The following is a 15643-nucleotide window of genomic DNA, read 5'->3' on the forward strand; positions in this document are numbered from 1 at the left end:
TTGACTCATGACGATCAGTTGTGACTTGACTTGACTCATGACGATCTGCTGTGACATAACGGGGCGCTGTTGTGTCCGCCATCTTGTGAGCGTGCTCTAGTGCGGCCGCCATTACACAAGCAGACTCGGTGTCATGTTTCTCCGCAACACCCACCGTGAACACAGAGTCGACACACAGCAGAGCAAAATCCAAAAAATAGCTTAGAGAAGAACGATCAATTGTGACTTGACTTGACTCATGATGATCTGATCTGCTGTGACATAACGGGGCGCTGTTGTGTCTGCCATCTTGTGAGCGTGCTCTAGTGCGGCCGCCATTACACAAGCAGACCCGGTGTCATGTTTCTCCGCAACACCCACCGTGAACACGGAGTCGACACACAGCAGAGCAAAATCCAAAAAATAGCTTAGAGAAGAACGGGGACCCTCACGGGTTAATCGTGACTTTAAAGGTTCATTTACTCCATCACAAAAAAAGTCTATCAGTACACAATCTGGCAGATCAGAATAACACGCAATGTCCAGATACTCTTGAATATAGCCTTCAAGCGGGCGTGTGCCCTGCTTTAAGGCTAATAAAAGTTTTGCAGTGTCCATACCTGACCAATGTCCACAGGAAAAGCTGCTGGATCCTTGTGAGGCCGAGTATTCTGTTACGGGGCTGACAAGACGTGAGACATACGGATCCATGTGCAAGCTTTTTATTTGGCGTGGTCATAAAACAGGCAAGGTTCAGACAATGGCAAACAGGTATATAAGGGCAAGACGAAGAGTAATCCAAAAGCTAGCGTGGGTCTGAGATCGGCGAACAATGTCCAGAGAGGTAGGCAATAGAAGAATCCACGACAGGCAAGAGATCAGGAAACAGGCAATCAGGCACCAAACTAGACGTAACTAGACTAGAACTAAGGAACAAGACAACACTCTGAAATGGCTCTGTAACGTAGCTATCACATGATGAGCGATAAGCGCTAAACAATACTCGGCAGCTTGACGGGGATCAGAGTGAGTGTATAAATAGGGAAGGTGTGATTGATGGCAGCTGTGTGCAATCGGTGCTGTGTGCAATCAACTGTGTGTAATCAGTGCAATGGATGATGGGAACTGTAGTCCGGGTGAAGTGCAACAGTTTGTGTAGTGCAAGAGTCAATGGAATGGAAGGGTGACCTCTGGTGGTGATTGAACGGAAGGCCATGGACAGGATTCGTGACAGTTATATGTGTTACATGTACTTACTATAGTAATAACAGTAAATGGTGCATAATTACAGGCAACTAACCCTAGACCAAACCCTAATTCTAATCTATAGTAAGTACGTTGTTAATCAATATTACTCAGTACTCAAATGTACAGTTACGCATAAAAAAAAAACACTGTAAAATAAAGTGTAACTCTCTTATGCTCATCTAGGCTGAATTATTTGATACAAAATACAGTAAAAAACAGCAATATTGTGAAATATTATTACAATTTAAAATAACTGTGTATTTAATATATTTTATTTAATAATAATAATTTATTCAAACAGCCATTACTCCAGTCTCCGGTCACATATTCCTTATGATATCCTGATTTGATGCTCAAGAAACATGCTAATAAGCAACTAGTGAATAGTGAGAATTGCTCCCTATACTAAAGTAATAATAATATTAGTTTGTTCTGTAAAATAATTACTACGTATTACTACTTGCCAATTATTAATTTTTGTATTAGATTTATCTACAAAATGTATTTGAACATGAAATCATTAAAAAAAAAAAAGATTTTTATGTTTTGAAATGTAAAGAGGAAATTCCTCATCAAAATTTTTTTATATTGTATATGATTGTTATAATGAAGAGCCTGTCTTAAGAGTTAATTGAAGCACAATAAATAAACAAACAAATAAATAGGTACATAAATATATAAAGCTCATAGAATGTGTTACTGTCTGTCGTTTAAATGGCATTATGTGATGTTCTATTAAGTTTTGATCTATGAACTTGTGGTTCTGTCCTTGTGTGACGTTAGAATGGAGAGATTGCCATGTTGGGAGAGATCACTCATCTCCAGGCCATTATTGATGATCTCACCGTGTTAACCTCAGACCCCCACAAACTGCCCCCAGCCAGTGAGCAGGTGCACATGCTTATATACACCAGTCACCATGTAGCATGTACTGTACAGTGCTTTACAGTAAGACCATTAACACTAAGACTGTCTCTCTCCCTTTCTTTCAGGTAATAAAAGATCTTAAGGGTTCTGATTACTCTTGGTCCTACCAGACTCCCCCCTCTTCTCCCAGCAGCTCCGGCTCCAGGAAAAGCAGCATGTGCAGGTGAGAGCGAGAGTGATAAAGAAGTAGAGACATTATGCTGCCAGTAATGTTAGCACACTTATTAAATCTTTATTTCTGGCTATTAGCCTTTTTCTGCTGGACAGATTTGTTGCTTGTGCTATGTGTACTATGTTGCTTGGCTTTTCGTTGCTGTAATTGCTTCAAAAATTGCTGTTTGTTGCCAAATGGCAGCTTGTACTTGTACTGTAACTAACTACCCTGCTGGAGAATCAAGCTTATGCTGTGTCTTGGGAATGGTAGCTGGTATTTCATTGGTTTAAGCTGGTCTAAGCTTGTAGACCATCCTGGATCAGAAAACAAACCAGATGCCAGCTGTTCATACCATGCTAAAGGGATAGTTCACCAAAAGATGAAAAACTCGGTCATCATTTACTCACCCTCATGTCATTTTAAACCTTTCCAGAAATCTTTTGTTCATCTTCGAAACACGGTGAAACCTGAGTGATTTCTGTCCCTCCATTGAAAGTCCATTTCACCGAAACTATAATACTTCAAAAAATCTTCATAGACGTAATCCATATGAATCAGGCACTTTAATCCAAGTCTTCTGAAGAGACAAAATCACTTGATATGATGAACAGATTTAATCTAGGCTTTTATTTACATGTAAACATTGATCAACACACATCAAATATGGTCTACAGACGTAAAATCTCTTTATGAACTTTTTGAAGAGTCTGAGTTTTAGTGGAATGGACTTTTCAAAGGAACAGAAATCTTAATGGGTTTGGAATGACATGAGAGTGAGTACATGACGACAGACTAGTCATTTTTGGTAAACTATGCTTTTAAACGGAATGCTAATGCCAGCAACCATCCCGAATAAACTAAATGACTAGCTAGAAGCTAGCTACTATCCTGAGTGTTTTTTCCAGCCAGGTTATATTTTGTGAGTGTGTGTATATTTTGAATGCACGTGTGTGTGTGTGTGTGTGTGTGTGTGTGTGTGTGTGTGTGTTTACTGAGAAAGAGGGGGCTGCTGATGCTACTGCTGCTGCGCTACACAATCTCATTGTATGTTGACATCACATGTAACCCCAACAACATATTAGAGACAGAGCACTGCGGTCATGAAAATGTTGCTTTGTATATGATAATGTAATGATGCTTTCAACAGGCACAGTTTAATGCTTATTGATTCATGTTATTCATCCATTGATTCCTTTTGATGAAGTCAAGGATGAAGCATATTAGCTACAATTAACACAATTACACTAAAGTAGCCTGTTTAATATGAGTTTATTACTTTTATAATTCACTAGCAATTAGTGTGTCTGATTAATGTAACTTCGGTGCTTTGCTCTCTTAAATGAGTATTCCAGGTTAAAACCCATTTAAGAACCTCAACAACAGAATCTGTCTAATATTCCGGGGCTGTTTTTAACCTGGAATATAAAATAATTACTTCAAAACAAATTGAAAGCATTTCAAGATCACTTTTACATAACCAGTCCCTGTAGAGTTTTTGATTAGACCATTAGTGTTTTGCTTTGGCTCCAGGGCCAATTAAGGCTTCCTTTTTAATAGTGTCATTTAGTACCTGTTTGTGTTTGTTTGTGCCGCCTCGCATGGAGTCAAGGGGGTTGATTCAAGTGTGTTGGCTGCGCAAGGCCGACACAACTGAACACAACCTTCAATCTCCATACTAGGCCCCCTGTGTCACACCTGTCAAACTTGGTCTTACATATGTTCTCCCTTTGCCCCCCACCCTGACCTCCATCCTTACCCATCAACCCCATCACTGCTTGAGACCCTTGTTTGTCCATCTCTTTTTTTCCCCTTAACTATTTGTTAATCATTATCATGTAATTGTTTTCTTAACTTCATCTGTCAATCATGTTCCTGTCATCTTGTAAAACCCTCTCCTGCTGTGGTTCACACTTATCGCCATATAACCTGCCCTCCGTACCCCTCCCTTGCACCCCGGTCCTCTGCCCTGTTGCACTTTCCCTTGCTCCTGCAGCAGTGTAAACAGCACCCATAGTAGCGCCTCTCGATCCTCTGGTGGCTCTCAGACTCACTCACCCAGTTCGTCCTGTCGCTACCGCAGCCTGGCCCAACCGCTAACAACCGCTGCACACCGCCTCAGCAGCGTCTCCTCCCACGACTCCGGCTTCATCTCCCAGGACGCCAACGTCTACTCCAAACCCCCATCACCCATGCCCTCCGATATAACCAGCCAGGTATTTATTTCAAAGTATTTATTTCCTGCTGGCTTATTGGTACTGTAGAAATGTTGGTAACATGAAGGTAGAGACCTTATTTTTTGACAGGAATGAAAACAAGGCTGTGAGGGATAGAAGTACTGTGTTCAGTGAATTGTACTATTGTTTAACCACATAGCGATTGTTCAGCTGACAAAACGTCTTTCTGAGAAAAAAAACCCTCCAAAAAACAGATTTGAAACTTGTAAAAAAATATGTATAGAGATTTATACAGTGCATGCCATTGTAAAGACTATAAGTCTATCATTACATAGTCTTTTTCATCCGTGTTAAATTCAATGTGGTGTCTAACCTAAGGTCTATTTAACCGATTTTCTCAAGAGTGAATTAATTTGTCAGTCAAACTAACCCATGTAAAACAATAGCGCTATAATATTTATTGTTGTGATAGATGGTAAATATTTATTTATCATATTTATTTACAGTACTGTTGGAATATTTTTGAAAGAATATCTTATGCTCAACAAGCCTGCATTTATTTGATCATAAATACAGTAAAAACAGGAATATTGTAAACAATGATTACAATTTAAAATAGCTGTTTTCTATTTTAATATATTTTAAAAAGAAATGTATTCCTGTGATGGAAAAACTTCACAATATTACTGCTTCAGCAGAATCTTCAAGTGTCACATGATCCTTCAGAAATCATTAATATATGCTGAGTTGGTGCTCAGGAAGCATTTTTATTATTGTCAGTTTTGAAAACCGTTGTGCTGATTTAATGTTTAACTTGAAACTGACATTTTTGATCAGTTTAATGCATCCTTACTAAATAAAAGTATTAATATTGTGTCTCAAAACTTTTGTGAAGCAGTGTTTGTACTGTATATTTGTAAGAAAAAAATAAATAAATAAGTAAATAATATATATATATATATATATATATATACACACATTTAAAAACCCAAATTATATCAGATAATGAAGTTGTAATTGTGAGCCCACCAAAGTATAGAGCTAAATCTTTTCCTGCTGGCATTGCAATGACTGCCCCATATAATTTCTTGAGGAAACCACAGTGTTACTGCACATCTGTGCCCCAGCTTCAAACAACAACATTCCCTGTCTGCAAGTTAATAGTGACCTCTTGTGGACAAGGGTATGAACCACTGTATATCAAACAATTTTTTTTACCAATGGTCAGAATGTGAGTGAGGCAGATTTTTTACATTCTCTGGAAAATTGTGACAGGAAACAGTTCAGAGCTTGAAATGTGCTTGTAAAGCATTGTATATGGAACATAGGCTTTACAATATATACACAGAGGCAGTGAATTCTTATGCACTTTCTTTGGAGTAAAGCAAGAGAAATGCACTTGTCTCGGAGCTCACATGCTACTTTCTCTCACCATGGAAAGAAAAGGGGATTTTGCCTGGCTGTGAATCTACCAAACGTATGGCCGAGGCGTGACACACAATGAAGGATAAGCATATTGAGGTTCAAACTAGCATAAATAATTCAGAAACACGCCAGGCGATGTTCATGATTCATGCATATAATTTTTAGATGGTAATGTACGCACAGGAAAGAATGAACCTTTGAATCTTTTTAGTTTGGCTTTTAAGTTATATGTGTTGGAAATGGCATTATCACTCAGTTTTGATTTTGAATGCTGAGCATTCTGCCAATGTAACCTTGATGGAAAATGTTCAAACATAAAGTTAATAAAATAAAATAAAAAAGATCAAAGAAAGAATTACATATGAAACAAAATGTAATGAAGTCAAGAATTTTGGGCTGAATTAGTTACAGAGGTTTTTTACTTAAACCACTAACCAAAAAAGTATAAAACAATTATATAGTAGTAATAGATATGAAAAAAACCAGCAGATGGCAACAAAATAACAACAATCTTTAATCTTTGTTTTTTTTTCCCTTCTATTTTGTGTTTCATTGTGTTTCAAGATTTTTAAATGTTTTTGAATATTTTTAATGTTTTTGAAGTTTTGTATGGTCACACAGGCTGCATTTGATTAAAATACAGTAAAAAACTAATATTATGAAATGTTCTAGCAGTTTAAACTGTAATTTATCAATCAATCAATATCAATTACTTTTAGTGACCCCAAACTCTTCTCTGAACCTTCTCTCTGATGGTCATTTACTTGGCAACACCAAATTTTACAAGTTGAAGGACTTGAAGTCCTTTGTTTAAAAACTGTTATTAATTTAAAATGTGATTTTTCTGTTAAGGAAGTGTCCATTGATTGCAAGCAGTACCATAAAATATCCAAAGAATTCAAACAGAGACCCTCTAAATGTTTCCCTGCTGACATATCATCTTTCATGGTTTCTCTTTCAGAAGTCGTCAAGTTCAGCGTCCTCAGAAGCATCTGAGACCTGCCAGTCAGTTAGTGAGTGTAGCTCTCCAACCACAGTAAGTATCAAGTACTCTGTCCATAAGACATACGTGTGCTGAAACTGTCAGTGATATTTTGGATTGTCTGTGGGACCCGTGAGGTTTGTGCTGCTGATTGGCAGGTTGGGGTCTGCTCTTGCCGGTTTCATCTTTGTGCTGTCATCAGATCTGATCTTTCCTGCCACTCTCAGCATGTATCTGCAAGGCCACACACACAAAGGCTCCCATGCCCATGAGTAAAGGGAAGGGGGTCTCTGGCTACTCTTGACGGTCTCGATCTTATCTCTCCATTCCGCAGTTTGACTCGTCCTTCGCTACCTTCCGCCCTGCTCTCTCTCACACTGGCTCCATCAGGCCTTTCTCTGTCATACTTCCTGCGTCCCCACTCTATAACCGCTCCCCTGGATCCAACACACCCTCTCCCACATCCAAGGTTCCTTGCTGGAAGGTTTGTCTCCATTGGCAATTCTCATTGCAGTTTTGTTCATTTCCTCTTCTTTTTGTGTGAGCTCTTGTGTGTTGAATATGTGGCTCCTGAATAACACTTACCGACAGTGTTTTTGTTTTGATTTCATTCTGCTTAACTTCATTCATTACCTCATTTTGCTTTTTAACACACACCTTTTCTGTTGGCTGTTTGATCCTGGTTTCAAGTCTCTGGCTGTGAGATTTGCTAAACCGAGCAGACCACGGAAGGTACCTATCAAACAGTAAAGCAAACACTGAGATTGGGCTTTTTCTAAAACACATAAGACCGTATCTGTTGAAAGGACACTCAAACTGCTGGATCGTGGACCAGTCTTCTCTCTCGCCCCTGAGACCGTTGCATTTGTTGCTATACACTGACCTGAATTAACTGCGTCTGCTTCCTAAGGACTGGTCCAAGGTAGGTTCCAGTGAGCAGCCGCTGACCAGCACACTTCAGAGGAGGAAGGAGCCTCTGGATAGGCTGAGGGAGGCAGAAACCTCTCCTCAGTCACAGGGGTATACTGGGATGCATTCAGAAGACCCCCAGAGGCCAAGGATGAACCCGGCCACTACAGCTGCCAAGGTAACTGTCACCATATATGAAACATTCATCATTTGGTGTGGATGAAGACAAAATGTACCCGTTTGCTTAACGCTGGTTTCTTCAAATATGGGCTGCTTGTGGCCTTGAGTACTTAATAATGCAATGGTTCTCCACCTGGGGCATCTGCACTCTTCCTAGTGGACAACAAGATGGCTTAAAAATATTTAAAATAACAAAAATAAACTTAAAAATAAGCTAAAACATCTAAAACGTCACTTGTTTTCCTTACCAACTTGCATTTTTAAGTAAGAACCAGAGTTCTCGTGGTCTTGTAAAACCAGATTTCTATATTTGGACAAGCTTTGATAACTAATAAATTCTTTAAAAAGTTATTTCAAAAGGAATTTTTTATAATGTTAAGTTGTGTCAAGCTCTAAAATATATTTTTTTAGGTAGAAATTGCTATTTTTACATAAAATCTCTGCAATCACAAACAACTAGAAAAGTCATATAAATGTAATGGAAATACAAAGTGTAAGCCCTGAATAACACTTCTGGAATTATTTAATTGTTTAATTATTTTAATACATTGCCACTACTATTTGCTTTAAAATAAAAACGTTTGAAAATGAGCAGCTATGTCAATACAGCTGAAGTACCATAAATACTGTATCTTGGTAGGCCTTGAAACATTATCTTTGACAATGGGGGGCCTTGAAGTCAAAACAGTCGAGAACACTATAATAATGAATTTTTTAAAAAGTCTCTTAAAATGCACACTGTCACTAGCTTGTTTAGTCGAAAGTGTCCAACAATGGATATACATTAATCACAGAACATGTCATTTTTCTTTTCTCTTTTCCACCCCAGTGTAATAGTGTATTGATGTGCATTTTAAGCACTTTTGGATAAAAATGCCTGACTCACAGTTAACAGTTTATATATCATAAATAAATACATTTTAATAATATTTTTACATAATTGATTGGAAATTATATTTATTTTTATAATGTATTTCTTTGAGTTTTTATTCATAAAATGTTCATAGTTTAAGATTCAAAGTCTAGGTCTACATATGCACACACATTGAGTCTGTGCTTGATGTAACTGTATGTATGTATTGTGTCATGGTGCAGCATGGTGAGGAGGTTTCCCCAGCTGCTAGTGATCTAGCTATGGTCCTGACACGAGGCCTCAGCATGGAGCAGCAGAAGAGCAGCCGAGACTCTCTTCAGTACTCTAGTGGATACAGCACTCAGACAACCACCCCATCCTGCTCTGAAGATACCATCCCCTCACAGGGTAATACAGTCAAAAATACTCGCGTGTTCTTAGCAAAAGCCTGTTAACACCAAGAATGATAAGTATAACTATAGCGCTAACTATATTAGCGTCAACACCAATTTTGTATATTACAAGCATGCACCGCAGTTGTGTCGTCTGCCACCCTAAATGCTCAAGCTCTTTAAAATCAGGTGGATTCTAATTGGCTGTTAATGTACTTATTGTTCATCAGCTAGAAGAAAAAAAAAATCTGAAAGTGATTTTATCAATATCGTTCCACAGTGTCATTATAAGTATAGCTGTGGTGTGGACTTCCCTATTCTCTTATTATCAGAAAGATTTGTAAAACTTTGTAGTTATCATTATCGTCATCAGCCTTGGTGTGAATGGGCCTTAAAGGGACAGTTCACCCAAAAATGAAAATTCTGTCATTAATTACTTACCATCATGTCATTCCAAACCTGTAAGACTGGAACACAAATTAAGATATTTTTGATGAAATCTGAGAGCTTTCTGACCCTCCATAGACAGCAAGGGAACTACCATGTTCAAGGCCCAGAAAGGTAGTAAGGACATCGTTAAAACAGTCCATGTGACATCAGTGGTTCAACCGTAATTTTATGAAGCTACGAGAATACTTTTTATTGATGTCCTTACTACGTTTCTGGAACTAGTGGTAGTTCTCTTGCTGTCTATGGAGGGTCAAAAAGCTCTCGGATTTCATCAAAAATATCTTAATTTGTGTTCCAAAGATGAACGAAGTTAGGGGTTTGGAACAGCATGAGGGTGAGTAATTATTGACAGAATTTAAATTTTTGGGTGAACTACCCCAGATGTTTACTTTTTATTATTTGAATTTAAAACTAGTTATAAGACTTGATAAGTTACAAGTGGGATTTTTTTTGTCAGGCTCCGATTACGATGGTTACTCAGTGAACGGAGATACTGAGGCCGACGGTCAGGCTGAATTTGATAAATCCTCCACAATTCCCCGTCACAGTAATATCGCCCAGAACTACCGCCGCATGATACAGACTAAGCGTCCCGCCAGCACAGCAGGCCTGCCCAGCGGAATGGGTGCTCTGGGCGGACCACTCGGCGGAGGGGGCGGTATTCCCGGTACGGCCACCATTCGCCGAACGCCGTCTACGAAGCCCGGGGTGAGGCGCACCCTCTCCAACGCTGGCCCTATTCCTATACGCCCACCCATCGTGCCAGTCAAGACCCCCACTGTGCCTGACTCACCCGGCGGGTACACTGGCCCTCCTGCCCGTGTGGGCAGTGAAGAATGTGTCTTTTATGTGCCGGATGACGCCTCCCCGGTAGCGCTGGAGTACGTGAAGGCCTCTCCGAAGCGGCTGAGCCTGCCTAACACTGCCTGGGGCTCAGGGGGCGTAGGCGGCTTAGAGATGAGCGTCTACAGCCAACCGGGTGAAGAAGATCACCTGCTGGCTGCCAATCGCCACAGTCTGGTGGAGAAGATCGGGGAGCTGGTGGCCAGCGCTCACGCATTAGGTGAGGGCCAGTTCCCTTTCCCCTCGCTTCCAAACCAGCCCCCGCCGGGCCCCGAGTCCCAACTCGATCCCGAAGCGCCCCAGGAGGGTGAGGACATGCTGAGGTCTATTCGTCGAGGGGTGCGACTGCGCAAAACCGTCTCCAATGATCGCTCAGCGCCCCGGATTTTGTGATGCCTCTTGGAGAGATGGGAGAATATAAGCGAAGTAACCCAGAAAAAAAACTTCACAATGACTCTTTAGAAAATGAGATATGAAAAAGAGGATTAAAAAATTAAATGTTTAAAGTCATTATAGAAAATCATGAATAACAGTAATGAAAAAAAGTAAATGATATGTAACTGCAGGCTCAGGCCACTATAACTCTTAGCGTGTCCGAACGCATGTTTGTCTTATTAACACGCCCATCACCGCGGGATAGTTGAACTTTAGTGAGACAATTAACTACTGACAGAAAAAGGGACCAGGATGTCCGCATGGTCCCTGTAGAATAACGGCCCTCCCCAAATTATGGACCCCAGGAATCAGTGCTGGAGAAGCTCACGGGGTACGCAGGGGCTCGTCACAAATTCTTGCCCTCCACAACGCTCTCGCTAACCCCGCCCTCACCTCCAGTAAAATTGACATCACATCCTGAAAGTCTTGTGGTATCGCTGTTGTGTGTTGGTCTGCAGTCTGGAGGTGAGCAGGGCTCTGCTGCAGGTCAGCTCGTGGTTGCGTAGAGGGACAGGATTTATCTTTTGTTTGTACACTTCCGTTGTCTTGTTTGTTTTATTTACAAGCAGTTAATCACCTCCTAGCTCCTAAGAGTAGGAAACGTTCATGTCAGGTATTTGGCTTTTTGTAGATTTAGGGTGAAAAACCACCATGATAATGTGGAGCAATAATGCTTTTTTCCTTTTTTTTTTCCTTTGATGGGGGAAGGTTTCGAAGATCAGCTTGTAATAAAGTTGTGCGTTTTTGATGTTCAGGTATCTTTGGGGAAGCAGATGCTTTCGAAGACTTCTTGTTGAGTCTAATTATGGCTTATTTAAAAAGAAAATGAGAAATAGAAAGGATGCAGAGCACTTTTAATGCGTAGTTTTGACCACTAATTGTCACTGTGGCCACACTGTGTGTGGTGAATGCTGTGAGACGCCGCGGTCACATGCCCTGGTACATAGGGAGACGAATGCGTGTAGCAATGTTATGATATAGGAAAAAAGAGAGAGATGGGATGTGAAGCAGAGATGGACGTAAGAAGAATGATTTGGCAACACTTTGCAGTAGGATCAATTTGTTAACAGTATTAATTAATGTATTAGGTATCACAAACTAACAAACAGAATTTATTCATCTAGATTAATGTTAATTTCTACTTATTCTTGTGCATTTTTTATATTTCAAGTGGTATAAATTAGCATCGGCTAATGTATTATGAACAAACAATAGTACACTGCCATTCAAAGGGCTAGCGTCAATAAAATATGAATACATTTATTCAGCAAGTATGCTTTGATCAAAAGTAACAGTAAATACATTTATAATGTAACAAAATATTTCTGTTTCAAAGAAATACTTTTCGTTTAAAAGTACTTTCTATTCTATATCTATATAAATGATCCTGCAAAAAAAAAATTATAAAATGGGTCTTTTTAATAAAAAAGATTTTAATAAAATTAAAATTATTTTAATAAAAATCTTACCGCCCCCAACCTTTGAAAAGTATATATTTATAAATTATCATTAACTAGATAAATAAATGTTTTTTTTTTTAAGTGTTGTTCATTGTCCATGTACACCTCGTGATACCTATTGCATTAACTGTTAACCAGTTGAATCTTATTGTAGAGTGTGACCAATGATCTTGAAGAGGAATCGGTTGACACTTATATTTAATTTCCAATTTGAGCTTCTAAAATGCGTTTTAAAATTTTTTACAGGAAATGTTCGTTTACTTGTCAAGCCTCAAACCACAGTCCCTTGATAAATATTTAGGAGGGGTGGAGAGAATGAGCTAAGATGAAGGCACACACCTGGCTGCCATTTTTGGGACATAAGAATGAACTTTGGATCTGCAGATGGAAGAAGGGATGAATAAAGGATGTGGAGAGAATGAACTCTGGGAAGAAAACTCATCCAGTTGTTTATGATAAAAGCATTCCACTGCCTGTTTTAGATGATATAGGAGTAAATACCTATGACACGAAAGGTCGCTGGTTACCCCGGTTCACCCGACGTGAAGAAAAACAATGCTCTGTGATGATACTGGATGTGGAAGTGATATGTAGGAGGTCAAAACATAGTTTTAGTCATGTAGTGTCTGTTTGTGAGTGACTTTCTGTTCTCCCAAGACTCCCTATAACCCCTGCGGTCATAAATAGTGCTGTTACGCCAGACACTTGCTCCTTACTCTGACTTTTGGGTTGTTTTTTTAATTATTTATTTTGCATAGAGCACTCTGTTTTAGGGATGCCTGTAGCGTGTTCAAAAGGAAAAAGTATGTCTGCTTTGTGACAGTATGTACGACTGTGCCGATCTCTCGCTGATATATATACATACTGTATAAGAATGCAAACAGTGCAAGTACTGTAGCTTCACTAAAAACCAATGTCCCACACAAATGTTGTTTTACAATGGGGGTCAAGGGGTGGGTGAGGAATCAGTCGACAAGTGAATTGAGCAGCAATATAGTAAATTTTGCTGAACAAAGTGGGGGAAAAAAATCATATCTAACTGTTACATATCCACACATTTCATGTGAAGCTTCATGGCCTGCTTTATGTAGTAACATGACAAGGATAAAGTTCTCAGACGTTCCATTCATAGCGTCACATACACAGACACGTAAAGGCAGGATGATTCAGCAGGAAGGAAGATGTGAAGAGTTGATGAGAAGTGAAAGAGAAAGAAGAACGGAATGAGCAAGAGTGAGAAAGACAAGGCCAGTGGAGAATAATTGGTGAAAGAAACAGGTAGGAAGCGAAGTGGCACAAAAGCCTGATTGCAGGTAGTTGGCTTACTGTTGTCTCTTTATTGAAACGTCAGTCTCTGCGGGTTTCTGCTCCCAAGGTCATGAAGCAAGATAACAGTTAAAAGCCCCTCTGGAGGAAACTGAGGGATAGAAAAACTACCACTTGTCACGTATGAGCTCAGCCTTCAGCGTCTCATATACTCACACACAGCGGATAGACTCTTTTGGTTCTCAGGTGATTATATGCACATTTTCTCTTTGTTTTGCAGTGTTTAACATTACTCACGTCATGCTCATTTGTCTCCCACTAAACGTCATGATATGCTCACTATAAGGCAGCCATCACTATTCAGCTGTGAAAATGTGATTTCATTGGCTTGTTATCTTACACTTGAAGTTTGCGAAGCTCAGGACTCAAAAATTGTCCAACAAACTCTCCTGCCAATTCGTAACCATTTTACGTGTTGGTGAGTTCATACAGTGTGCACTCTACATTTGAACGTTTTAGTAGCCTATTATCTCTTCAGGGTTTAGGTTGAGGTTAAAGGGGTGGTTCATTGCAATTTCACTTTTTTAACGTTAGTTAGTGTGTAATGTTGCTGTTTGAGCGTAAACAATATCTGCAAAGTTACGAAGCTGAAAGTTCAATGCAAACTGTGATATCGTCTTTTAAAATTCTGGCAGTTTAATGCCTACAAAAATGGCTGGTAGGGACTACAACGAGTTACTTCCCGGGTTCGTGACATCACAAACCCAGATAAACTCCGCCCTCAGGCAAAGTCAGCAAAGGGGGCGATGCCATGCTGCGCTGCTTTAGAGAAGAGGAAGAGAAAACTAGAGGTGCACGTAAAAATCTGTTCATTTATGAATCGCGATTCTGTCTTCTAACGATTCTAATAAATTCTCAAGTTTCAAAATCAATGTTCAAAAGCAGCGGTTCTCAATACTGTTCCTGGCGTTCCCCTGATCTGCACACTCTGCATCTCTCTCTCTCTCACTCTCTCTCTCTCTCTCATTCAGCTCAGCTCCGACAATGAACTGTTCCAATTATACACTTATTTTCACATAGCTATGAGACGCATTAAACATGGACGCACATGCGGTTGCTGTTATGTATTAAAGCTTTAATCAGGATAAAACCGTATATTAAAAGCTAACATAAGCAGTAGCATTTACAACAGCATATCTAAAAGTATGATACAACAACAAACAAAAACATAGGCCTACCACTAAAAGCCATGCTTGCAGAGGTTCTGCACGATCCTCTTCAATAATATCCTCTGTTTCTCAATTGGGCTCAAACTGATAAGCATATTAATGATGCCTTTGTTTACAATACAACCGTAGCACATGCCGCTGAGGTGAGGGGCGGGACGTTTAGACACGCACTAGAGACGGTTGAGCCAATCAGAACACACTGGGCTAGCTAACCAATCAGAGCCCATCGCCTATTCTGAGGGCGGGGCTTCGTAAAAACAGAAAAAGATCAGCCCATTTCTCAGAGAAGGGACAGAGCTGTGTGGAATAAAGGTAAATTATGTGAAAAAGAATGCGTTTTTTTTTTTAAAAGAAGCATTAATACCTGTTAGACTGTTCCCCATGAAAACAATCAAGCCTAGAAAAAAACCCAGTGAACCACCCCTTTAAGGGTGGACCTCCATGTTATGTTTTTCTAAAAATCACACTGTACAAATTCATACAAAATCACCACCTCGTAAAATAGTTACGCTTTCACATGAGATCGGGTTGGTTTGTCCCTGGAGCACCCCTAGTTATATTACGAATTATCAGGGAAGAAGTGGTTTAGAAATAAATGTGCTTTGATTATGTGTAAATGTGATTTTTGAGGGCAATATTTTGATTAGTAATATTCTATCTTAAACTATTTTGACCATCTCCCTCTCTCCCCTAAAAATAAATAATTAAAACCTTTAAATGCGTCCCTTATAGATAAT

General features: G+C 39.5%; 1 protein-coding gene across 4 annotated transcripts in view; it reads left to right on the forward strand.

The window, feature by feature from the left end:
• The window catches only part of mtss1lb (MTSS I-BAR domain containing 2b), a 79676-nt gene extending 67493 nt beyond the window's left edge, over positions 1-12183 (forward strand). For 2 of the 4 annotated variants that reach the window (XM_016497106.1, XM_016497107.1), the window contains 7 exons: positions 2011-2118; positions 2220-2317; positions 4302-4521; positions 6869-6943; positions 7800-7976; positions 9074-9239; positions 10131-12183. In XM_016497106.1, coding sequence (XP_016352592.1) covers positions 2011-2118; positions 2220-2317; positions 4302-4521; positions 6869-6943; positions 7800-7976; positions 9074-9239; positions 10131-10909 — 1623 coding nt within the window. In that variant the 3' untranslated portion in view covers positions 10910-12183. The remainder of the gene's footprint in view (positions 1-2010; positions 2119-2219; positions 2318-4301; positions 4522-6868; positions 6944-7799; positions 7977-9073; positions 9240-10130) is intronic. The other 2 variants (XM_016497108.1, XM_016497109.1) reach the window with 1 other exon arrangement.
• Positions 12184-15643: the final 3460 nt, after the last annotated feature.

The sequence above is a fragment of the Sinocyclocheilus anshuiensis genome, unplaced genomic scaffold (genome assembly GCF_001515605.1).
Source record: "Sinocyclocheilus anshuiensis isolate Anshui unplaced genomic scaffold, SAMN03320099.WGS_v1.1 scaffold502, whole genome shotgun sequence".
NCBI classification, from domain to species: domain Eukaryota; kingdom Metazoa; phylum Chordata; class Actinopteri; order Cypriniformes; family Cyprinidae; genus Sinocyclocheilus; species Sinocyclocheilus anshuiensis.